The sequence below is a fragment of the Mandrillus leucophaeus genome, unplaced genomic scaffold (genome assembly GCF_000951045.1).
Source record: "Mandrillus leucophaeus isolate KB7577 unplaced genomic scaffold, Mleu.le_1.0 Scaffold282, whole genome shotgun sequence".
In the NCBI taxonomy this organism is placed as follows: Eukaryota; Metazoa; Chordata; class Mammalia; order Primates; family Cercopithecidae; genus Mandrillus; species Mandrillus leucophaeus.
Window position 1 is genome coordinate 1,942,141 of NW_012102943.1, and position 24,295 is coordinate 1,966,435.

Here is a 24,295-nt window from a genome sequence, read left to right on the forward strand (position 1 = left end):
TTAGCTTTCTCCCAGGTACAGGGGGTACCCTCAACAAGAGCAAAGGGGTGGCTATGGGTTGCTGAGCAGCCAAGAGTTAAAGTCTCCCTCGGGCCTTGGGGCAAGGTTCTGCTCCTCTGGGCCTCAGTTTCCCTGTACAATGTGGAGGTTATTCCACGAGTCCCCCACCCATTCTCTTCCCTCAGCCCAGCCTCACAGACAAGTGCCCAGGACTCACCATGCCAGAGAGTGCTTTAAAGAATGGGGAAGGGGAGGAAGGATTTTTTTTTTTTTCTGAGACAGAGTCTCGCTCTTGCTCTGTTGCTCAGGCTGGAGTGCAATGGTGTGATCTCAGCTCACCGCAACCTCCGTCTCCTGGCTCCAAGCAATTCTCCTGCCTCAGCCTCTTGAGTAGCTGGGATTAAAGGCGTGCACCACCACACCTGGCTAATTTTTGTATTTTTAGTAAAGACGGGGTTTCATCATATTGGTTAGGCTGGTCTTGAACTCCTGACCTCGTGATCCACCCACCTCAGCCTCCCAAAGTGCTGGGATTACAGGCGTGAGCCACCGCGCCTGGCAGAGGAAGAGTCTCTTTACCCATAAACATATGTCTAGACCTAGTGCCTGGGACACTTTGGTCCTTGGAGCCTGAGCTGCTGGCCTCTGGCAGGGCAGAGCCAAAGTGGATGCAGAGGCTTTGGCCACCTTCAGGGCACGGAAGAGTGACCAACCTTCCCAGCTACCTATGTGAGATTTTCAGTGCTCAAACCAGGACAGCACCAGGCCAACCAGACAAGCTGGTCACTCATCCATTGCCCAGAGACCCGGATGCCACAGAGCCAAGGAAAGGTGCCCATCGGAGCCCACAGTTCCCTCTAGACCATACCCCAGGTGCCTGGGACTTCAGAATCCCTGCACCAGCTGCTTTCCAGGTCTATTCTCACTGCTGGTGTGTGTAATGGCCAGGGGCACTGTCTGTGGGGAGTGTGCATCTTGCACATAGCGGAGGACCTTCACAGTGACAGCACAGGCCAAGGCTGAGAAAAGCAAGAGAGGCTTGGGGGCTTCCATTTGCCACCTTTGCCTCGGTGTCCTCGTTAGTGCCAGTCATCCTCCCAGCCCTGCCTTCACTTGCCCCAGTGACTCCTGGGCCCTGCAGAAAGCCTTAAGGGCTTGGGTGGCCATTGTGTCCCTTCACCAGCAGATGGCAGCACAGGAGTAGGTTTCAGGCGGTCCTTGGCCCCCAGTATGTCTATCGTGCCCTGTGAGATATCCTTTACCTCTCAAAAAGTACTGACTCCACTTAAAACACTATTATTATCTCACAGGAGAATGATGCTCTACAGTTCACAAAGTGCTTTCACAACACCTCTTGTCCTAGTTACAACAGTCCTATTTTGAAGATGCAAATAATGAGACTCAAAGGCAAAGAGATTTCTTGCAAGACTCTGACCAGTACTCACCCCAGCCTTCGAACTCAGAGCACGGCACTCTGTTCCCCCCCTGTCCTGGTCTGTGCTGCCCTGTCCCTGGTCTCTGGACAGCCAGCAAGGAGTGACTGGAATTCTTAGGACCTCCTCCCCTTTTGACACTCTGTCCCCTTCCAGCTACTGCCTTCTCTCTCGGTTGTCTACACCCACAGTCTTCATACTCCAAAAGGCACTGCAGAGGGCCGTTTCCCCCGCATTTTCCCCCTGAGTGCACTGCAACACCTTCTCACCCTTCAGCACATGGTTCCAGCATCTTCTCTGGGAAGTTCCCCCACCCTCCCCAGCCTCCCTCATACCATGGGCTAGGTCCCTCCATGGACTGCCACAATCTGCTCCACCTTCCTCACCACAGATCTCTGGTTTGAAGTCACCTAAGCAAGTTTCTGCAGAACTGTGTGCTCCTTGGAGGCAGGGCAGCATCTTGTCCGTGCTCCGGATGCACACGGCAGATACTGTCATTCTTGCATAGAGGAGACCCCCGGCAGATGTGCCCCTGGAATGCAGGAGTGGAGGCTGTGCGGGCATGAGTATTCTACCCAGCCAGAAGTAACAACGGTTAACACTGGGAACTGACCGAGTGCCAGGCATGCCCACCTCTTTTATAGGTACTCTCTCAATCCTTAGCACACCCCTCCACTGAGGGCACTCCTATTCTCTTTATTCCATGAGTAAGAAGACCGTGTGCCCAGAGGGAAGGAACCCGCCCAAGACGGCCCAGGGCACGAGGGAGGGAGGTGAGATTGAGGCGCTCAGCCGAGGTGAACACCTGCCTTCCACACCTGCTTCCCTGGGGCATGCCATGGCTGGGCTGGGCTCCAAGGGGGGCTCAGAGATGAGCTAGACCTGTCTCATGACTCCTGTCCCCCAGGAATCTCTGATGCCATTCCAGACAGCAAGAGACATGCAGAGAGCAAGAACTCAAGGAAGGCTGGGATGGGGCCTGGATCTGGAGGTGCAAAGTGTGCAGAGCCCAGAGGAAGGAGAAAGAGAGATGGTGACCGGGCTGGAGAAAGCTTCATGGGGTGCTTGATGGAATGGAGGCAGGGAGAGTGTGAAGGCCAGAGCAAAGGCTGTGAGCCCGGAACTGTGGCGGCAGGGTGAGCAGAGCAGACTTGGGAGGAGGCCGTGGGGGCCAGAGGTGTCTAAGGTCCGTGTAAGCCCCAAATCTGCCATGATGTGGTGCCTTCTCAGGGCATGGGTAGGCCCCAGCGGTGGAAATGGCCTTCCCCAGGCCTGGGTTGTGGTAAATCTTTCAGGAAACATCCCCTAGCAGGTGCTGGGGAGTGTGCATAAGGCAAGGTGGGGCAGGTCCAGTCCTGTGGAAATGCCCTCTGCTTGTCCTTCCTCCTGGGACCAGCCTCGCCCTCCCTTCTCCACCCAGGGCTACCAACGTCTCACAGGCTGCTTCCCTCAGGACACGCTGGCCCAGCCATTCCTTCCCAGACCCAGGGCCTCAACTGGAGGTGGAGGGAGCTGGGGCGGGGGACGATTCCTTCCTTCCAGGAGAAAAGGGAGGACTGTCAGCATCCTCTCCCAAAGTGACCTTGGAGGAGTCACATCCCCTCTCTGGGCCTCAGTTTCCTCATATTGCAATGACACTGAACCTGTGGACTCCATATGTGAGAACTGAGCTGGCTGCTGCAGATTCACCGGGGAGTTTGCTAAACGTACAGAGGTTTTGGGCCCCACCCTCAGAGAATAAGAGCCATTCTTCTGGACAGGGGTCCAGGCAGCTGTAGTTTTAGTAAACGCCCAGGTTTGGAAATTTGCATGGAGCATCCCCTCCCCCTCCCCCCATTGTCCCCACCCCATTTCCACAGTCACGATGGCAGCCTGAAGATGCAGTTATCAGGGAGCCCCACCCCAGGCTTCCCACTTCCCTGTCCTCCCCTGACTCAGCTAGATCAATATTGACCATAGGCCCCTCCCCTGCCTCTAAGTCCTGCCACCCTAAGCCCCAAAGCTCTCTGAGACCCTGACCTTGGATCAGCAGAGTCAAGGTCAAGCCAGGCTTGGGACTGTGATGATTTTATTGCTGTGCCCACGCTCACCCTGTATCCCCCTACTCCTCGTGATTGGGCAGGGCATTTGGCTCACTGGAGAAACCTTCAGGGCTCTGAATCCTTAAACTTATCCTGCAGGAGAAACGAGACTTCCTTCCCACCAGGCAGAGCCAATCCCAATCCATCTCTGAAGGGGGTGCTGCTCCCCGCCCTAGCTCCCGTGGCGTGGTCCCTAGCAGAAGGCTGCATGGAGTGGGTGGGTGCAGGTAGCTCCCCTTTGCTCACCTCCCTCCACCGAGGCACCTCTGCAGAGCCCTCTGCCCTTGTTCAGCCCATTTGCTTTACAAATGGGGACACTGAGGCCGGATCCTCAGGGCACACAGATGGTGCTGGCAAGCCTGGGCCTCCAGCTCAGCCTGTCCCTGGCTCCAGGCACGCCATCTCCCAGCCTCCTTCTCCCCAAGCTGGTTGGAGGTGGGAGCTGAGCCTCAGTTTCCTTATCTGTACAAGGGAGAGCTGGCTAATGAGATGCATCCCATCTAGAGGGTTCCTGCATGCTACATTTTGTGCTAAGCACTTTGATCACATTTTAAAAATATGTATTGAGCATCTAATTTATCTCATTTAATCCCCCACAAAGGGAAAGTTATTCTCCCCTTTTCACATCTGAGAACACTGCAGTTCAGAGAGGTGAAGCAGCAGATTCGGAGGGACCGTGGAGCCAGAGTTCCACTCTGACCAGCAGATAACTGAGGCCTCCTTGGCTTCTACTGCCCACGGTTTTCTTTTCTTTTTAGAGAAGAGTTCTTACCCTGTCATTCAAGAGATCCTCCCAGCTGGGTAAGGCGGCTTAAACCTGTAATCTTAACACTTTGGAGGCCGAGACAGGAAGATTGCTTGAGCCTAGGAGTTCCAGACCAGCCTGGACAACAAAGTGAAACCCTGTCTCTATAAAAAGAGTAAAAAAATAGCTGGGCATGGTGGTGTACACCTGTGATCCTAGCTACTAGGGAGACTGAGGTGGGAGGATTGCTTGAGTCTGGCAGGTCAAGGCTGCAGTGAGCTGTGATTGTGCCATTGCACTCCAGTCTGGGTGATAGGAGAGCCTGTCTCAAAAAAACTCCACAAAACAACAACAACAACAAAAAAAATCCTCCCGCCTCAGCCTCCTGAGTAGCTGAGACTACAGGCACAAACCACTAAGCCTGGCTTCTAAAAAATGTAGAGATGAGGTCTTGGTACATTGCCCAAGCTAGTCTCGAACTCTTGGTCTCAAGTAGTCCTATGGCCTCAGCCTCCTGAGCAGCTGGGATTACAGGCACCAGCCACCAGCCACCAAACCTGGCTCCCTGGCTGCAGTTTTCTGGGGTTGCTGCTCATAGAGCCTATGGACTTCAGCAGGAAAAGGCTTTCTTTCCCAAAACAAGAAGTGATTCTGAATGGAGGTGCTGAAAAAAGCCTCCCTGCGGCCAGAGGGGGCGGGCTGCTGCTCTGTCCTTGGGGAGAAGGCCAGGGCAGCAGGAAGTCAGGCGGAGACAGAGCAGGCGGAACTGTTGGCCAAGGATCCGCAGACGGGCAGCCAGCCCCGGACGCCCTTCCAGGGCAGGACCAGCTTCAGCGAGGACTCAGGCCCCAGAGGGAGTGGCCTGGAGCTCAAAGAACCAAACTTTCCATGAGCCACCAGCAAAAAATGAGTCTGGAGGAGCCTGTCTACGTCAGACCCCGGGGCTCAGCAACTAAGGGTCACGTGGGATCCTGAGGGGCCTGCGACTGTCTTAACTCTTTGCTGGATATCCCCAGAGCCACCCAAGAACTGTGTTCAGTTTGATGCTTCATGGTACAAAGCTGTGAACCAGCCTTGTGGAGTCACTGGGGCGACTGAGAGATGAGGAGAGTCCAATCTCTGTCCTGAAGGAGTTGGTAGCGGGACAGAGGCGGTAGACACAAGTGTGTTCCTCCAATCAATAAATGTGTATCACACGCCCACCAAGCCCATGGGTGATGCTGCTACGAGGTAGGAGTTGTTATTACCCGTATTTTACAGGTAAAAGAATGAGAGCTTAGAGAGGTTAAGTGACTTCCCCAAGACCACAGAGCCAGGGAGGAGCAGGGCTGGGAATAAATCCAGGTCAGCGTGGCTGAGCAGCCTGAGGCCTCTGCACCATGCCCTTCTGCGGCCCCAAAGCGCTCTGGGGTCCAAGGAGAGTCTTCACTACATGGAAACAAGATGCATTGTCTCAAAAGGACGTGAGTGCTCTGGGCAGGCAGGGCTGGGCTGTCAGGACTCACCAGATGTAGGACTGAGTCAGACCCCCTGAAGATTCTAGGCGTCCACATCTGGTTGGGGAATTGAGGAAGGCTTACAGGGGAGGGCATATTTAGGAGGGACTTAAAGGATGGCCAGGATCCCAACGGGTGGGCGGGAAGACACTGGATCAAGGCGGAAGGCCCTGCCTAAGCCAAGGATGGAAGGCAGGACAGCCTTGGCCTGCTCAGAAGCATGAGCTGGGCTGGAGTGATGGATGGGAACACAGAGCTCAGGGCCCACTGAGGACCGAACTCTCAGGTAACCAGTGTGACCCCTGGAGACTGTTGACCCTTACTTGGCCTCGGGAATATGGCTGACCTAATGGTATGGGTAGGAGCCCCTGCCCTCCACTGCCTTCCCTCCTTCCCCGCCACAGAGACCACACGTTGGCAGTGCCTGCGGGGACGGCCAGGCTTCTCATCTCAGCATTTCCTGGTGCCCAAGGGCACCCTCTAACAAGCCCCAGAACAGGAATGAAGGGCCCCGGGGCACCCTACCCCACACTCCAGCCAGGCACATACAATGCCTCCCAAGGCTCCACACCAGCCTCCCAAGTTCAGATGGACACACAGATCAGATGAGACAGGACATGAGAGGACTGAGTGAGGGTGGAGAGCCCTGGGGCCTGGCCTCAGCTCCAGAACATTCTCCCCATGGGACCTGGGTAATCCCTCTGGGCTGCTCATCCCCTGAGACTGCAGAACAGTCAGCCTGCAGAGAGGCTGACAGGAGGCCCTAACTGAGCTGTGCTTACAACTTTTTTTGGTTTTTTTGAGACGGAGTCTCTCTCTGTCCCCCAGGTTGGAGTGCAGTGGCACGATCTCAGTTCACTGCAACCTCTGCCTCCTGGGTTCAAGTGATTCTCCTGCCTCAGCCTCCCAAGTAGCTGGTACTACAGGTGCGTGCCACCAAGCCTGGCTAATTTTTTTGTGTTTTTAGTAGAGATGGGGTTTCACCGTGTTCGCCAGGATGGTCTCGATCTCCTGACCTCGTGATCCGCCCACCTTGGCCTCCCAAAGTGCTGGGATTACAGGCGTGAGCCACCCCACCCGGCCCCATGATTACAACTTTTAAATCAGTCATCCACATTGCACATTGGGAAATTTCTCATAAAAATCCAGATTTCCAGCTGCCTTTAAAAAGCCCGGAGATCTGGTAGCCCGGGCCCACACTTCTGAGAGGCGGCCTCCCTCTTAAGATAGGCGTGCTTTCTTTAGTTCACCACAGTCCCCACCACTCCCTCTTGCCTCTCCAGCACTCACAGAGGCTCAGTTGCCTCATATTCTCTCGCTCATACCAACAGCTTTGCTCACCCAGGTTCCTGGCTGGCCCTGTAGGCACGTGGGTTTGCCGCCGGGTAGGACATTCGCGGGTTGCAGGGTGGGATCCTACTCCAGACAGGGCTGATGTTTCCTCTGAGCTGCCTGCTATGCTGTTGTGGGTTCCCCCAGCTGGGGCTCCCTGTTCCCCAGTCAGCTCCCACTGTAATCAGGGCCAGGCTGGGGGCTGTTCTGAGCCAGGAAGACCTAAAGTCAGTACAGGGATCAGGACCAGGGCACTTGGGAGATGTTGCTGGCGACGGAGGGAGGAGAAGGTGGCATGGCAGGAAAAGTCGTCTGAGAGCAGAGGAAATGGAAAAAGCAGGAGAAACAGAAAGACTGGGCCAGGGAGGGCAGGACAGGGACCACAGGCCCAATGGCAGGAATGGGGCAGGGGTTGGGGAGGCAGGAGGAAGTGAAGCTGGTGGGACCCATGGACTCCTAGAACCCTCCAATCTCACACTTGGAATCTGAGGAGAAGGGAAGCCTAGACTCCCAAGATGCTCCGTTCCTGACTCCCAGGACACCTGGCTGCAGCCAAGAGGCTGGTGAGGAATATTCAAAAGTCCATGGCCCCATGCCCGGGCAGACAGCACCTCTTGCCCAGAAAGGGCACGCTGAGAAGGCTCAGTACCAAGGCGCTGCCAGCAGGGCTGGAGCCTGCCTCGTGGGAAGAAGCACCTGAATTCTGAAGGCCATTCTCACACGCTTTGCAAATTAGCAAATTCATCTCTTTCCCCTCACCCAGAGCCCCAAACAAAGAGGAGTGGGAGGGGGGCCTGGCCCTTTGTTAGGGGGAATTTATTAATATCTGAAATATGCAGCCGCCCTTCCTTTCCACCCCCAATCAAAGCCTTTGCAAACACCTGGGCCTCGCATTTGAAAGGCCCTGGGGCTCTTTTATATGACAAGGCCCTGCCAGGAGGGGGTGGGTGGAACCCGGAGATTCTTCCGGACTGGGAAACTCTTGGCTCCTCCTAGCCCTGGTCTTCAGCTCCAGCCTTCACCTGCAGGCAGGGCTGAGGAGGAGCGGGAGAGGGAGGAAGGCAGCAGGTTCATGGGCTCTGCTTTGCTGGCCCCACCACCCCAGGCTCTGCTCGGCTCGGCTGGGCCACCTTGAGCAAGCTTCCTTCCCTCCGTGGGCCTCGGTTTGTCTGTCTGTGTAACAGGGAACGAAGTAGTCTCTAAGGGCCTGGAGTTGTCTTCCTTTCTGAGCCCTACCCACCCCCTACTGCCATAGGGAAATGTCAGACCCAGGGCAGAAGCCAGGAGAGCCGGGGGAAGGAGGGAGCAGGGCCTGTTTCCTCCCCTGTCCAGTGGGAGCTGGGGAGCCCTGTGCTGCCCACCTCATGGCTCTCAGCAGTAAGGAGACAGGGTAAGGAGCATGACCTCATTTGATATTTATTAACAATAAACCAACAGAACACAAGGGGATGGGGGGACACAGCGAGAGACAGGCATGGAGGCTGGCCACAGTTGCACGAGGGAGCCCTGTCCCACGGGAGAATGCTGTGTGCATGAGCCGTGCTGAGGCATTTCTGCACCCCACCCTCCTCTCTGAGGGGCCCACAGTACCAAGGGCTACCCTCTGCCCTCTGCCTCTACCCCTACACCGGGCCCAGGGCACACGTCCTGGAGCAGGGTGGGTGGCCTCGGGACCAGCCAGCCATGTGTGTGGGCCACCTCCTAGTCTCATGGTTTCCCTGTCACCAGCAACCAAGGCCAGCTTCCTAGCAGCTCCTGAACTGGAGGAGACACTGCAGGCCACCAGGACAAGGGAGATGGGAAGAGAGGGGCCCTGGGCCTTCACAGTGACCCTTCCTACCTCCCCAGCTTGTGCGGCTTGCGGTCCAGTGGGTGAAGGGGTGGCCTTTCTCTGAAGTGCTGGGGCCTCCTGTCCCTACCCGCAGCCCCAGCGCCCTGGCTCAGGCCACTGGCACCCTTTTCCCACTTTGCACAGGCCTCCCCACTCCACCCTGTCCCCTCCAATCCACCCTGCACAGACCCAGAATGATATTCTTCATCATGCAAATCCCCTACCCACCCCATCATCCCTGGCTCCCCTCTGTTAGTTTTCCTTCTGTCTTAAACCCTCCTGTAACCTGGTAAAATCAGTGTCTCCAACCCTCTTGGTCTCTGCCCAGGCAGCTCAGCATCCTCTGGCCCAGAGCTCCTCCCGACCCTGCCCTCTTCTTCCTCTCTCTGCAAACGTCCCCATCCTCCAGGGCCCTCAGCTCCCACCTCCTTCAGGAGTCCTGCACACAGGAGCCCCCAGGGATCCTTCTTCCCACGGAACTCATTGACCCTTGATCCCCAGGACTGCCTCAAGAGCCTCTATGGCCCTACCCTCCCTCCCCAGCTCCAGATTCTGGTTGTGCTGAGGTGCGTGCGGACAGGCTCCCCCTAAACAGGGAGGGATGTAGACCCTGAATAGAGATGAGAAGGTGGTGCCGGCTGCCCCATGGGAAAGGGAGCTGACTGGTCAGGAGGTGTGGGGTCAAGTCCCCTCTGCCATGAGACCCAGGGCAAGTCCCTCCCCTCCTGGCCTCAATATGTCCATCTGCAAAGTAGGGCTGAGTTGGATCATTCTCAGCTCTGAGTGGGTCTGAGTATGCCTGTGTGTGTAGGGGGTTGTCAGAAGTTTCAGGAGAGGCAGAGGCTGCAAGAGGGACCCCCACTGGGGGACTAGCATCTTTATGGCAGCCCCCCATAGCCTCTCAGAATCCCAGAGGGCACAGCTGACCTTTGCAGGCTTCTAAGAAGGGACTGTGAGGCCCACCTGCCTCCTGCCTCACATCATCGACTCTTCCTCCTCTGCAATCTCACGGTCCACCTCGATGGCCGTGTTCTCGAAGCTGGTGATGCCCCCGTACTTGCGCATGTGCACCATCAGTGGCTTTGGTGACTGGCTCCCAGCCAGCGTGGCCACATACATGCCCGTCCGGTTCTCCTCCAGGGATGGTCCCCAGTCCATGGCCGGCCGGCTGGCCTGTTGGAGCCGCTGCAGCAAAGCAACGAGAGCAGTGAAAACAGGAAACAGGCAGCACTGGTGGAGTGTTCACTGTGGCCAGGCACCCAGCAAAGACCTGACCACATTGCTGGGCGAGTCCTGGCCACAGCTCCCTGGCGGGGAAGGTGGGGGCACTATGACTTCCCCAGGGGAGGGATCCACCTGCTTCGGTGAGAATCCTGTTCTACCACTTGCAAGTTGGGTGGCTCTTGGCAATGCCGCTTGGCTCTGGGTGCTCTGCTTCCTGGTCTGTAATGCGGGAATCCCAGTCCTGTCATAGGGTTGTTGTGAAGGCACTGAGATGACGCACTTAGCAGGGTGCTGGGAACAGGGTAAGGCCTGGGAAGTGGCGGCTGTTGCTATAATTACGTGCCAGGCCCCTCCTTAGAGCGTCTGAATGACGATCTAGGAGCCTTTCCCTAAATGCTGAGTCTTAAGAATCTGGGGGCTTTTGGAAAAGAGCAGGAGAACTGAGGTGGGCTTGCAGCTGGCTTTCCTGGTTTCTTCCAGTCCCGACCTGCCTCCTTCTGCCTCTGACCTTTCCCTCATGGAGCCCCAGTTTTCATGACTAAGATGATGACTAAGCCTGGAGATTCCAGAGCTCCTTCTTCCTCAACCACATTCCCAAAGCCCTCTGCCTGTCCTGTGAGGGAGAAGAGAGAGCCCCTGTGTCCTTAAAGAAAGGAAGCAATTAACATTTGGGCAGCCCACTGGGCAGGTTCCAAGGGAGATACCGTGTGTAATGCCTTTACCCGGGGTCTCCCACAGCTCGGTACTCACAGCACAGCGATACTTAGGAAGATGTGTTGAGAGCACGCTACCCCACTGCTCAGAAGCCTGCCAATGACTGCACATCTCACTGGAAATGAAATCCAAAGTGTGCACCAGGGCCTCCAGCTCCCGGGCCCTGTCTACCTCCCTGATATCAGCTCTGCCAGTTCTCTCCACCCCCTCTGCTCCAGCCACAGCACTGGCCTCCATGCTATTCTCAAACATGCCAGCCCCCTGCCTCAGGGCCTTTGCACACGTTGCCTTTCTGCCTGGAATGCTCTCACCCTAGATACCGACATGGATCACCCTGTCCAGTTAGTCAGATCTGTCACCTCCTCAGAGAGGTCTTCTCTGACGATCTTGGCCAAAGTACCATTCTCCCTTTATTCCTGTATTCCTTTTTTTTTAAGTGCAGAACTTACCTTTACGTATTTGTTTATTGCCTGTCCCCCACAATAAAATACAAGCTCCCTGAGAACAAGGACTTAGATTTGTTTCCAGCTGAAAACAGGGGTGCTCAGACCAAAGTTTCTTAACCTGAGTGCTCCTGACGTTTTGGGTCTAGAGAATTCTCTGTTATAGGGGCTGTCCTGTGCATGGAAGGTTGTTTAGCAGCATCCCTGAACTATGCCCACTATATGACAGGAGCACTCCTCCTTGTACCCCTCTCCCCTCCATGACAGCCAACAATGTCTCCAGACCTTGCCAAATGTCCCCCAATGGCAAAATCACCCCCTGTGGGAACCCCTGGCCTAAAATTGAGCACCCACTGCACTCCAGCTCTGTGCTAAGCAGTGGCTAATTTAATCTTTACAGTGTCCTGATGAGAGCGGTATTACTACTTTTACCATCTGCCTGCACTGATATTATCTGAGTGTTAAAGCTCAGAGAGATCGGTTAAGTTGGCCAAGGTCACACAGGTGGGAAGTGGTGACACTGGGATTTGAACCCGTCCTGACCCCATCCTGAACTTTTAAAATACTTTGCTTTTCTGCCTTTCACAATGGAGACTATATTGATAAGCTTCTTTTCTTCTCGTAGCAGGCCTAAAAGTAGGTATCACCCTCTCCATTTTAAAGACAGAGACACTTAATCCCAGCACTTTGGGAGGCCGAAGTGCCCAGATCACTTGAGGCCAGGAGTTTAAGACCAGCCTGGCCCCGTCTCTACTAAAAATACAGAAATTAACTGGACGTGGTGGCAGGTGCCTGTTATCCCAGCTACTTGAGAGGCTGTGGCAGGAGAATCACTTGAACCGGGAAATGGAGGTTGCAGTGAGGCAAGATGGCGCCACTGCACTCCAGCCTGGGTGACAGAGCAAAACTGTCTGAAAAAACAAACAAAAAAAGACCAAAAAAAAAAAACCCTGCCTATTGGATACTATGCTTATTGTCTCCACTGCACTGCACTCCAGCCTGGGGGACAGAGCAAGACTATGTCTCAAAAAAAAAAAAAATTAAATTAAAATAAAATAAAAATAAAGACAGAGAAGCTGAGGTTCAGGGAAGTGCAGTAACTTGCTTAGGGCCACAAGGCTGGCAAATGGCAGGGCAGGATTCCGATCCTAGGGTCTATGCTGGAAGCCCTGGCCTCTGAAGCTGGCACTCCTGAGCTGGGGAATGCCTCCTCTGCAGTGCACACCACTTCTCTCAGGCCCCCCAAAACATGCCCCTTCCCCCTGGCTGTGGGGCAGGGTAGCAGGGCAGCAGGGCGGTGGTGACTGCTGGGGAGCCCAGCATTCCTAGTGGCTCATTAGCAAGGCTTGGGGACCATGAGCTTCCTGGGAGCTGGAGCCTCCATCCTGAGCAACTCCCCTCTCTTACTTCCCTTTGCAGGTACCCTGGCTCTTCAAGTAAGGAGCAGAGGTGGAGCTCCTGAGGTTCAGAGAAGGGAAGGAGTTTGCCCCAAGTCACCCAGCAATTGGAGGCAGTGCAGAGGCTAGACTCCAGGCTGCCCCCTGTGGTCTGGCAGCAGGATGGGGGAGGCATAAACCACTACTGGCTCCTGAGCAACCCCTGCAGGTGGAGCCTTGTCATGGGGGCAGCTGAGGGGCAGGAGCTACATGGGGGAAGTGGAGGAGAGGCAGCAGTGTGCTGGTAAGCAGACTATGGGGAGGGGTGCAGGGGAGGCCCGCTTTATAGCCATTTTCTATGGTGTAAATATCTCCACCGTTGCCAATTCCTAGCTACCAATGGTTTAACACCTAGCTCACACATTCCTGAATATTTAAGGATTAGCTCTCATGAACCAGTGCTAGCTGGCTCCAGCACACTTCTGGTGGGATGTGTGTGTTGTGGGTGCCTCCAGACTCTCTCTGGATGCCATCCATCGGGCTCACTAAAGCTGCATTCATGACGATGGCCTCTTGCCACCAGAGGACTCCACACCAGCGGTGGCAGAAGTGCAGGCCTCAGTGTTCAGAGGATACAGTGAGGCTCAGACCACACCACTTCTGCTGGCCCACAAAGGGTCACTACTCCCCTCTTCCAATGCCTCAGACCCTGTGCAAACAGAGTGTACTCTCCATGTTTGTCTGAGTCCCTCCCCAAAACCCTAGGCATGGGCAGGGCTCACACCATCATTCTATCCCCGGCCACCAGTGGGACACAGCAGGACTCCTGGGCACAGGAGTAGGGTGACAGCCTGCCCTCTGAGGTCCCTCACTGTCACCATTTGACCCTGAGTTCCAGAAGCAAGCTCTGGGCTGGTGACCTGAGTTCAAGACCTGATCCACCCCCAACCCATGGTGGGACCTGAGGCCAGTCCCTGGTTAACAGTGGTCTTTAGATTATGCCACCCCCTCCCCCAAGGCTTCATGTGGTCCAAAGTGCCACAGGGCAGGACTCCAGCCCCTGAATCTGCCTCAGCCCAGGCAGATCTCTTCAGGCTAAAAGAAGCTGGATAAAGGGTGGGTGCATATATCTTCTGTTCTAGCAGGGGGACCCAGGGTCAAGCCACAGGTCAGGAAGGCTGAGAGTGGACAGGGTGGGCAGACTCACCTCCCAGAATGAGCCCTCTTCTCGAAGCACAGCCACCAGCATGCCAGCTGGGATCATGAGGCAGGACAGCAGGCCCATCAGGATGCCCAGCAGCTCAGCCCAGGGTGGGAAGCGGTAGCTGCCATACTCCGAGGGCTGGTACTTGACGATGCTATACACCAGCAGGGCCTGCAGAGTGGGGACTCCCAGCATCACTGCGGGCTTTTGTCTAAACTGCCTTAAGGCCCAAGGTAGCCCAGCCTAGTGCCAGCCCAAGGCCTGAGACAGTCCAGCCCAGAGCTACCCAGGATCCTAAGCTGTACCAAAACCTGAAGTGGTCCATCTCTGGAGCCTTTGCAAGGCTTGAGCCAGCCCAGCTCAAAGCTGACCCAACATCAAGGCCTGCAGCAGCCCAGTTCTGAAGCACCCCAATCCCTTAGCTGCTCCAACCTCAAGACAGAAATCACAGCCTAAAGGCTCCAATCCTGAGGTCCTTGGGCCTGAGAAAGACCCACCCATTTAACCAACTGAACTAGGGCCAGGCCCAGCACAGCTACAAAAGCTGGGAACATCAGGGGAGGGGATGGACTAGGATTCTGGTGCCCACCCAGAGCCCTCCACTGTGGGCCAGGGTGGCCCTACCAGACTGAATGTGCAGAGGGGACACCCGCTCTCAGTTCTGGGGCCCCAGCCAGCAACCCTCCCTCCCTCCCCAGTTACCAAGAGCGTGGCTGGGGACAGGAACAGCCAGCAGGCCCTGAAGTAGAGGCCCGGCTTGAAGCCCAGCATCATGTGGATGTCTCGGCAGAACCTTTGAATGCCTGCACAGGGGAGGGGAGGAGGAATGGCCCCACCCACCGGCCCCACAAGTGCCAGCAGCACCCCCCTCCCCCAGCTGCCCCCACTGGAAACCCTGGCCCTTGGGACCAGGGACCCAGGTACTGGGGGGCCCCAGGGTAGACTCCCGTTCTCCCACTGCAGAGAGCTCGACTCCGCCTCCCATGGCTCTTCTCACCATACACCCGTGTCACGGCAAGGCATGTGGTGATCACCACCACCATCAGCCCAAAGCTGGCGCTGTAGTCATCCAGAAGGATCAGCCAGTACATGCCCCCCTAAAACACAAGCACAGTTCTGGTGTCCCCTCCCCGGGCCTCGCTCTCTGCTGCAGCCCCTTCTCCTGGCAAGAAGTGAGTAGGAAGCAGACATGCTGACGGGGAGCACAAGATGACAGGGCGACAGCTGGCTGCCAGCCCAGCCCTTCCAGGCCTCGTCTTATCTGAGTTCCATGACAGTCGTCTATTATAGAATCCTCCTTTTACCGACGAGGAAAAACAGGCTCAGGGAGGGGAAATCATTTATCCTGAAGCCCCCTCAGCAAGTGCAGGAGTAAGGTTTGAACCCAGATCTTGCAGACTAAATCTCCACAGCCAGGACTCTGAATCACAAGGCCAAGCTGCCTCCCTTGGGAGATAGGGATGGGGAGGGACTGAGTTCCTTACAAAGAGGAAGATGGAGGGGGCCCAGCAACTGCTCAGCCGGGCCAGAGATCTCGTTGCAGGCGTCTGCCCTTGTCCCGCCCACCTGCCATCCTCCCTGCAGCGCCACTCACATCGGTGGTGAGGATCAGCCCCATCAGGTACATGGCCACGCAGATGAGCCCTGAGAACACCACCTTCTTGGGCCGCAGGTAGTACGGGAACTCATCCGTCACAGCTGTCACAATGGTCTCCAGGAAAGCAAACTGGGAGAGAGGAGGGGCTGGGGTCAGAGTTCTATCCCCACCACACACACACACACACACACACACACACACACACACACAGTGCCTGCTGCCACAGATGAGGCTCACCTGGCTGTCCAGGCCGAGAGTCAGAAGCATGAAGAAGAAGAGAAAGGACCAGAAGGGCGACAGAGGCAGCATGGTCATGGCCTGTGGGTAGACGACAAAGGCCAGGCCAGGGCCTGGGCCAAAGGCACAGGGGGTCAGCAGCTTGGGGCATGCGGTGGGCTCCCATATGCACATGCAGACACGCATGGCCACTTACACTCATTTGGGCCACTTGTTTCATCTAACTCAGAGATGCCCACTTAAATGCACCCTCTGACACTTCCTTAACTCCCAGGACCTAGGCCAGCACATTGCAGGTACTCGATGAACATAGGTTGATAAACAAACACAAGACCCCAGTATAAAACCTCATTGAAATATACTTATGTACACAGTTATCGGTACAAACAATACCACTAATGCACATTTACATGCATCCACTGGCAAAAGCCACAGTGATTCACATGACCTTTCTCACCCTTTTCACTTGCACATAGACACCTACACACACAAGATGACTTATTTGTGCAACCAAAGCACAGAACATGACAGTCTTGCGCAGAAATTCATTTACCTCCAGACATGGGTTAATGCACACTCCTTTGCTCACCCATCCCCTTGCACATGGACCACCAGAAACCAGCTAGGACATGTTCCTGTGCATGCACATGTGTGCATATGCACACACATGACATACCCATCCACAATCTTTTTTTTTTTTTTTTTTGAGACAGAGTCTCGCTCTGCCGCCCAGACTGGAGTGCAGTGGCACGATCTCGGCTCACTGCAAGCTCCGCCTCCCGGGTTCACGCCATTCTCCTGTCTCAGCCTCCAGAGTAGCTGGGACTACAGGCACCCACCACCATGCCCGGCTAATATTTTTTGTATTTTAGTAGAGATGGGTTAACCAGGATGGTCTCAATCTCCTGACCTCGTGATTCACCCACCTCAGCCTCCCAAAGTGCTGGGATTATAGGCGTGAGCCACCACCCCCGGCCCCTTTTTTTGAGGCAGAGTCTTGCTCTGTTGCTCAGGCTAGAGTGCAGTGACCCAATCTCGGCTCATTGCAACCTCAACCTCCAGGGTTCAAGCGATTCTCCTGACTCAGCCTCCTGAGTACTGGGATTACAGGCATGTGCCACCATGCCCGGCTAATTTTTGTATTTTTAGTAGAGACGACTCACCATATTGATCAGGTTGGTCTCGAACTCCTGACCTCAAGTGATCCGCCCACCTTGGCCTCCCAAAGTGCTAGGATCACAGGCGTGAGCCACCACGCCTGGCCCCCATCCATAATCTTGCTGGTCCACCGGCCCAGCCCCATCTCTACCCAACACACATGCTCACCCCACTGAGGCCAAGCAGCCTGCCCACCTGCTTTGGCTACTTGGTCCACAGGCACGCCCAGCTCCTGAGACATGTAGCCCAGCACGGAGAAGATGGCAAAGCCAGCCAGGATGCTGGTGATGGCGTTGCCCAGAGTGACGATGAAAGTGTCTCTACCAGAAGAAGTCCAGGTGCAGGCCAGTGTGAGTAGGCCTTCCTTTCAGCCTCTGAGGCCCTCCCTGGCCAGCCACTCTCCTCCCTGCTTTGGACCCCAGGGTCTGGGAGGCTGTGGGACACTGACCTATAGATGTTCTGGTGAAATGTGTTGTAGGAGGCAAAGGTGAGGAGCCCTCCGAAGCCCACACCCAGGGAATAGAAGATCTGAAGAGCAGCTTCAATCCACACCTGTGCCAGGAAGGATGGAAAGGGAGGGTGTGTGGAGGGTGAAGGACAGAGAAGGAAGGCAGTGAATGAAGACGGTGTGACAGCTCCAGGGATGGCATGGTCACCAGCCTGGCTCACAAGTGATGTGGACCAGGAGCAAAGCCTGCCCCAACACTTACACAGTGGGACATGGGCAAGTCCCTTCACCTCTGCAGGCCTCAGTTTCCCACCCAGGATCTAGAAGATGGTCTCTAAGCTTGGTCCAGTTCTGAAGGACACAGAGCCTAATGTAAAGTACTCAGGAGATTTGTATTGGCAATAAGCCTGCATAACCCCTTTACTTCCTTTCTGGAATCCTGGCATCTGGATTTGGACCCCAGCTTCACCACTGTCTAGCTGTGCAGCCTGAGCAAGCCAGGTCACCCCTCTGGACCGCAGGATCCCCATCTGTAATGAGGGGATAGGAATAGTGCCTAGTTCATGGGAGGAGTGCGGATTAAATCACTACACACATGCATGTAAAACACTAGGGCAAGGTCAGGCACAGTCACCAGACAATACATATTAACGTTAGCTGTCAGTACCATTGTTATCACCATCGTCACTAATGCCCTCCTTGGGGTTTACAGTCACACAGATCTGGGCTGGGATCCCTGTTCTGCGATCCCCTAGCTGTATGACCTTAAGCTTATTAAAAACCCCTTTGAGCCTCAGTTTATTCCTCTGTAAAATGAGGAGGATAGTGTTTACAGGATTGTTTAAAATAATAAATGAAGTACAATATGCAGTTAGTGACAATATATTGTATTCTTGGAGAATGCTAAGAGAGTGGATGTTGTGTTCTCACCACAAAAATGATAATTATGTGAGATAATACATATGCTAATTAGCTAGATTTAACAGTTCCCCCACGTACATATGCTTCAAAATATCACGTTGTACATGATAAATACATAAAATTTTACCTATCAATTTAAAAATAAAAAAATAATAATAATAAATTAAAAAGACACAAGGAGGGCTGAGCAGAATGCCTGGTACTGGGGTGTCCCAGGGAGCCCTCTTTCCACTCTCCAGCTCAGGCCTGGCCCCTCCCTCTGCACCCCGCCCCGAGGGGCTCACCTTGGAAGACAACAGGTGGTGGAACTGGGGGGTGAGATAGAACTGGATGCCCTTCCAGGCCCCTGGGAGGGTGACTCCGCGGACCAGCAGCATGAGCAGGATGAGGTAGGGGAACGTGGCCGTGAAATACACCACCTGAGAGATGGTAAGTAAGGAGCTGATGGCATCGGGGACCTTCCCTCAGTGCCACTCCTTGTAAACTCATCTGTGTCACTTGCCTCCCCAGCCTTGTGGTAGCCCAAGCTAGGAACCAGCCTTCATCTGTGAGGCTTCCCTCCTCCCTTCACACACCCAGCATCGGCAAAGCACCACCACCTTGCTTCCCAAGGCCATGAGACCATGTCCACTGCAGCCCCTGCTCCAGACAGCCATTGTTGCTTACAAAGGCCTCCTCCTCCCCGTGTCCACTCCCCGCGCTGGCAAACCCACTCTGCATCATCCTCAGACATTCAACATTCCCAAACTCACTCCCTCTCTCCTTCTTTCCCAAACCTCCAGTCACCCCTTCAGCAAACACCATCAAGTCTCAACATCCTCACTGCTTTGGCTTTGACCATAACCTCTCCTCTCTTTCTATATGGTTTCTACCCTGTCTTTTTTGTCTTAAATGGCTCTGTTCCCACTTCTGCTATCGGCTGCACCATGCAGAGGAAACAGTTCTGATTTATCAATGATTGGGCAAACCATCCTGAAGGTTTTTGAGTTTTTTCTTTTCTTTTCTTTTCTTTTTTTTTTTTTTTTTTTTGAGTGTCACTTAGCCTCCCAGGCTGGAGTGCAGTGGCGCAATCTCTCTGCTCACTGCAAGCACCATCTCCCGGGTTCAAGGAATTCTCCCATCTCAGCCTCCCGAGTAGCTGGGATTACAGGCACCTGCCATCATGCCTGGCTAATTTTTGTATTTTTAGTAGAGACAGGGTTTCACCATGTTGGCCAGGCTGGTCTTGAATTCCTGACCTCAGGTGATCCACCCACCTCGGCCTCCCAAAGTGCTGGGATTAAAGGCTTGAGCCACCACCTCCTGCCCTGAGTGTTTTCAAAATGGCTTTATCGTCCTTTCCACCCCTTCATCACCTAAAGTAGACATCCGTGGCTTTGTCTTCCAGTCTCTAGTTTGCCTTTTTCATGTAACAGTACCTGACTGTCCCACCATGGAGGTGACTCCATTCCCAGCTCCAGGGGTGGATATATGACCCACGCCCAGCCAAGCAGAGCATTCCATCCCCCCGGCCACAGGGATTAATTTAGGGATGGATGCACAGCCCTGCTCAGCCAGTGAGACTCAATTCTAAAATACATGCGAACCGGGGAAAACAACCCTTTACCAAGCTTAGACGTACGCCTAGAGCTGCTAGGGTGACCTCATGAAGAATGAAGCCTCAGAAGGAAGCCAGCCTGGAAGGAAGCACTACTGAGAGACCCAGAGAACCAGTTTCCTGACGACACTGATTGAACCCCTAGACCCAGCTGTGCCTGAAGCACACCCTCTGGACTTTCCAGCTGAGTGTGGTAACTGGGTTCTGGTCACCCGCATCTCAAAGAGCCCTAACTCATGTACTCACACTCCAAGTGTTCAACAAATTCTTGCTGAGCTCAGTCAAAGTGCCAAGCACTGGGTCAGCATACAGCTGAGTGCAGACCCTGCCTTGGTGAGCTTCCAGTCTAGTAAAGCAGCCTTGCTCCTGTGTGTTCTCACCTCCATGTCTCTTTTCAAGCAGCCCTCATCCCCCAGCCTCAAGGCTCTCTCCCTTCCCCTCTTCCCAGCTGAAGTCTCTTCATCTTCTCATGCTCAGTCCATGCCCCGCCTTCTCCAGGAAACCTTCACCCCATCCAGCCCCTCAGGCCTCCGGGGCCTCCCGAACGTCACCTTGCCAGAAGACTTCACACCCTTGAGGATACAGAGGAACACGATGACCCAGGCCAGCAGCAGGCAGAGGCAGAGGTTCCAGCGGATCTCCCCAGGGCTGCCGATGCCCTGGCTGCCTTGGATGTGGAGGACGTAGCGGCTGTGGGAGACAAAGGTCTCAGTGTCCCCTGGTCACCCCGCCAGGCTCCACAGACACGGAGTCAACCCATGTCCAGCTCACAAGGCTCTACTGCCGTTCTCCACTTGACACCCTCTTGGTCCCTCTCCATCGTTCTCCAACCAACTCTGACGCAGGAGGCTGGCCTCACCAGACCTTACCCCTTCCTCAGCTTTGGGAGGCATAGGAAGCAAGATCGCTTGAGGATAGGAGTGCGAGACCACCCTTCCTCTTCAGCTCCCATGTGGGTTTGGCTAATGGAAGGCAACAGCGGGAGACTGGAGTTCGGAGAGGAATGAGGGGTCTGGGTATTTGCATATACATGTGTACACCACACACACACACACACACACACACACACACACACACACACACACACCATCCAGGGCCTGGCCATGACTGTGTTTTTTAGGCAGCCCCTCTTCCAAGGCTCCGATTCTTCCCTGGTTCCCTCCCATTGCCTCCTAGGTTCGGGGGTGGTGACAGCTCTCCTGTTTGCTAGTCACTGATGCTTCACTTTTCGCTGTGGCTTCCATGACCCTCTGAAAAGTCCCTTCACTAAACTCCCTTCAGTGAAACCCTCTGACAATCCATCTGCCTCCTGCCTGCATCCAGACTGATGCAGTGAGCTGTGGCATGGCCATGGAGACCACCCTGGCAGCTGCCAGTGACTGCATCAAATCCTTTGGCTTTAAGCTGCAAACTCAGGCCAATTCTTTCCCACTGGTCAGATAAACTCTTCAGCAGGTGTGGACACTTCAGATGGACTTGAAGTGGACAAATGAATGAACTATGTACTGCATGCAGGTTAAATACCAAAACATTTCAAGACACGGAGCCTATCTGGGAAAAATCTCCTAACAGCAGTCCTTTGTAGGTGAGCGGGTGGGGTTATAGGGTCTGTGTTCTCTGGCCAGCCAACAGTACCACCTAGGGACCAGGCTATTTTAGAATGATCCAGAACAGGATCAGGACTCAGGAGTCCTTAGTGTCAGTATTATCTCTATCACTAACTACTGAGCAATACTGAGCAAGCCTCCAGGCTTTTCTTTCTCTCTCTCTCTCTTTCTTTCTTTCTTCTCTCTCTCTTTCTTTCTTTCTTCTCTCTCTCTTTCTTTCTCTCTCTCTTTTTTTTAAAGGCAGAATGCAGTGACAAGGCTTTGTTTTATTGACCATGAAATGGGGCATTGGGATAGGCTGATGAGTGCAACATCCTTCTAACACCCACCATTCCCAGGACCTACCATGTGCCTGGCTCTGTGATAATGGTTTCACCTGCATTATATTGTTTAATTCTGATGACGATCCCTTACTCTATCATAGTCCTATCTCTATTAGAGAAGTCTGAGATGGTCCTTACTATGTACAGTCCTGGCCTTATGCTAAGTGCTTTACCTATGATATAGCAGTTGCTCAATAAATATTTATTAAAAGAATGAATGAGTGGGTTAAATCACTAACTGGAAAACATCTTATGAAGCAAGTACTGTTACCAACCCCTGTTACAGAGGAGGAAACTGAGACTCCATAATGTTACTATTACTAGTATCATCATCATCATCATTCTCAGCTAGTATTTATTGAGCACTTACTATCCACCAGACTGGACTGCACAATTTATTAATATATGCTTTCTCTCCTTTAATCTTCACTACAACCTTTCTGACATACCCAGTATTATTGCCCTCATGCTACAGATAAAGCAACAGAAGCCAAATAAACTGTTCAAGGGCACACAACTGGTCAGGTGAAGAGCTGGGATTAGAAGCCAGAGTCCAGCTGCCACCAGCGCCTGAGCTCATCTTGGCGGTGCATGCTGAGCCCCTTGGGAATGCCCTCTGGCCACCCTCAGTGGTGCAGGGTCCCCTCAGATGCTGCAGGGCCAGCAGCTGCCTGACCTCCAGTACTCCTCACTGGGGCTGACGGTGCAGGTGAGGTTGAGGGGCAGGGCCCCGTTGCCGTCCTTGGAGCCTCTGTGCTCCAGGCAGAGTTCTGTGTTCCACCAATTGCCACAGTGCTCCCACGGTAGGTCGCTGGTGAGGGAGGCGAAGAGGTAGAAGAGCACGTAGGCGATGATCATGTTGTAGTAGATGGCCACCAGGCCCACGATGAGCAGCATGGCTGCGCCGGCGCCTGGTGTGGGGAGAGGCTGCTGGGCTGCCCAGGCCAAGCCCTCTGCCAGCTGGGTGGGGTGGCCTCCGGGGAGCTGGTGGCTTTCTGGGCTTCACTTTCATCTCTGCCTGGAGCTTGTGGGGGTTCTGGGGGCAACCTCCCTGCCTCCCCCAGGCCCTGAGCCCTTTCCTCCCTGGGGACCACTGAGGCCTCACCTTTGAAGAGGGGGCTGATTTTCCAGACAGCCAGCGGCCCTAGGCTGGAGAACTGGCCCAGGGAGAGCTCCAGGAAGAAGAGGGGGATGCCACAGATGGCCAGCATGAGGAAGTAGGGCACGAGGAAGGCGCCTGCCGGGAGCGGGGTGGTCAGCAAGGGCCTTGGGGGCAGCTCCCCCAAAAGCCCAGCTCTAGCCCCGCCCCTCCCTGGCCTGCAGACGCCCCCTCAGACCTGATGGAACACTGTAGGTTTCTTCTCTTCTACACCAGACTGCTGAGGGCCAGAGTGGCCAGCAGGGATTTACTCACCTCTGGAGCCCCAGTGCCCAGAACAGTGCTGGGCTCAGCGCAGACGCTGAGAAACGCCTGCTGAGGGAGTGAATGAATGAATGAGGGAGAGAACGCGTGAATTTCCTACTGAAGAAAGTGCAGACTCCTCAGTACAGAACCAGCACCCTTCAGAATCTGGCTCCACTCTATCTGCCTGCCCCTCCCCACCACGTCGCCTCAGATACTTGTGACTGCCACCTGTGGTTCCGTGGGCCCACAGCCCTTCCCCTTTGATTCTCATATTGGCAGTCACTTCTTTAGAGAACTGCCCACCACCATATGGCTCTGGAAGGGCTGCCAGTCACATCAACCAACCCCCTCCTAGGCGACCTTGGGCAGAATTAGTTGGAAGTGGTTTATCATAACCTGGGGCTGGGAGGAGGGAGTTCACCGCCCTCTCCACCTTCCTCAGTGAGCACCTGTCCAAAGCCAGGCTTATCAGAGACCTTCCCTGCAATTCTGTATAGATTCATTCAGACAGAGCAGTTCTGCAAAGCTCTTGGGTTGCTAAACCTATCTGAGGATGAAGTCATTGCAGAGTTGTCTGTGGCCACCTCCCCCCGAGGCCTGCCCCCCACCAACTGCGGGGAGGAAGCCTGTCTCAGGACAAAATGAGGCCAGCACACAGAGAGGAAGAGTAGGGACATGGGGAGAGTGCTTGCTGAGAGACACCATGGGTATCTTCAAGGTCCTGGAGCTTCAGAGGCCAGCTCCAGTCCCACACATCCTAGTCATGTAAATTTATCCTTTCTTTGCTTCATCTCTAGCTTTATTTGGATTTCTCTCACTTTCTCAATATATGCTTCCTTCAAGAGTTTGCTAGAGACAGGAGGAGATACAGAGTACTGGTGAGAGCACACTGGCCAGGGAGGAGATAGTTCTGGATTGGAATGTTGGGTCTGCCACCCTGTGACCTTGGGCAAGGACGCTGGTCTCTTCAAGTTTCAGCTACCTCATCGTGTCCATGGTGCCTACCCAATAGGGTCATCACCAGGGTTAAATGAGATGGGCACAGACAGCACCAAACCCAGGGCCTGACAGGTGGTGAGTGCTCAGCCCTAGCTTTTGCTAATGAGACTTGGAACAGTCACTT

At 54.5% G+C, this 24,295-nt stretch overlaps 1 protein-coding gene across 2 annotated transcripts in view; it reads right to left on the reverse strand.

Annotated features, from left to right (window-relative positions):
* SLC6A7 (solute carrier family 6 (neurotransmitter transporter), member 7) overlaps positions 1–24,295 on the reverse strand; it is a 32,720-nt gene that overhangs the window by 3,486 nt on the left and 4,939 nt on the right. Inside the window, exons 3-15 of one of the 2 annotated variants that reach the window (XM_011985359.1) lie at positions 22,873–23,004; positions 22,444–22,678; positions 20,389–20,527; positions 18,525–18,659; positions 17,320–17,423; positions 17,067–17,191; positions 15,714–15,826; positions 15,474–15,605; positions 14,877–14,976; positions 14,582–14,682; positions 13,883–14,050; positions 9,976–10,103; positions 1,820–1,965 (exon numbers count right to left, since the gene is read on the reverse strand). In XM_011985359.1, the coding sequence (XP_011840749.1) occupies positions 1,820–1,965; positions 9,976–10,103; positions 13,883–14,050; positions 14,582–14,682; positions 14,877–14,976; positions 15,474–15,605; positions 15,714–15,826; positions 17,067–17,191; positions 17,320–17,423; positions 18,525–18,659; positions 20,389–20,527; positions 22,444–22,678; positions 22,873–23,004 (1,758 nt within the window). Of the gene's footprint in view, positions 1–1,819; positions 1,966–8,478; positions 10,104–13,882; positions 14,051–14,581; positions 14,683–14,876; positions 14,977–15,473; positions 15,606–15,713; positions 15,827–17,066; positions 17,192–17,319; positions 17,424–18,524; positions 18,660–20,388; positions 20,528–22,443; positions 22,679–22,872; positions 23,005–24,295 lie in introns of those variants that run through there. The other variant, XM_011985360.1, reaches the window with a different exon arrangement.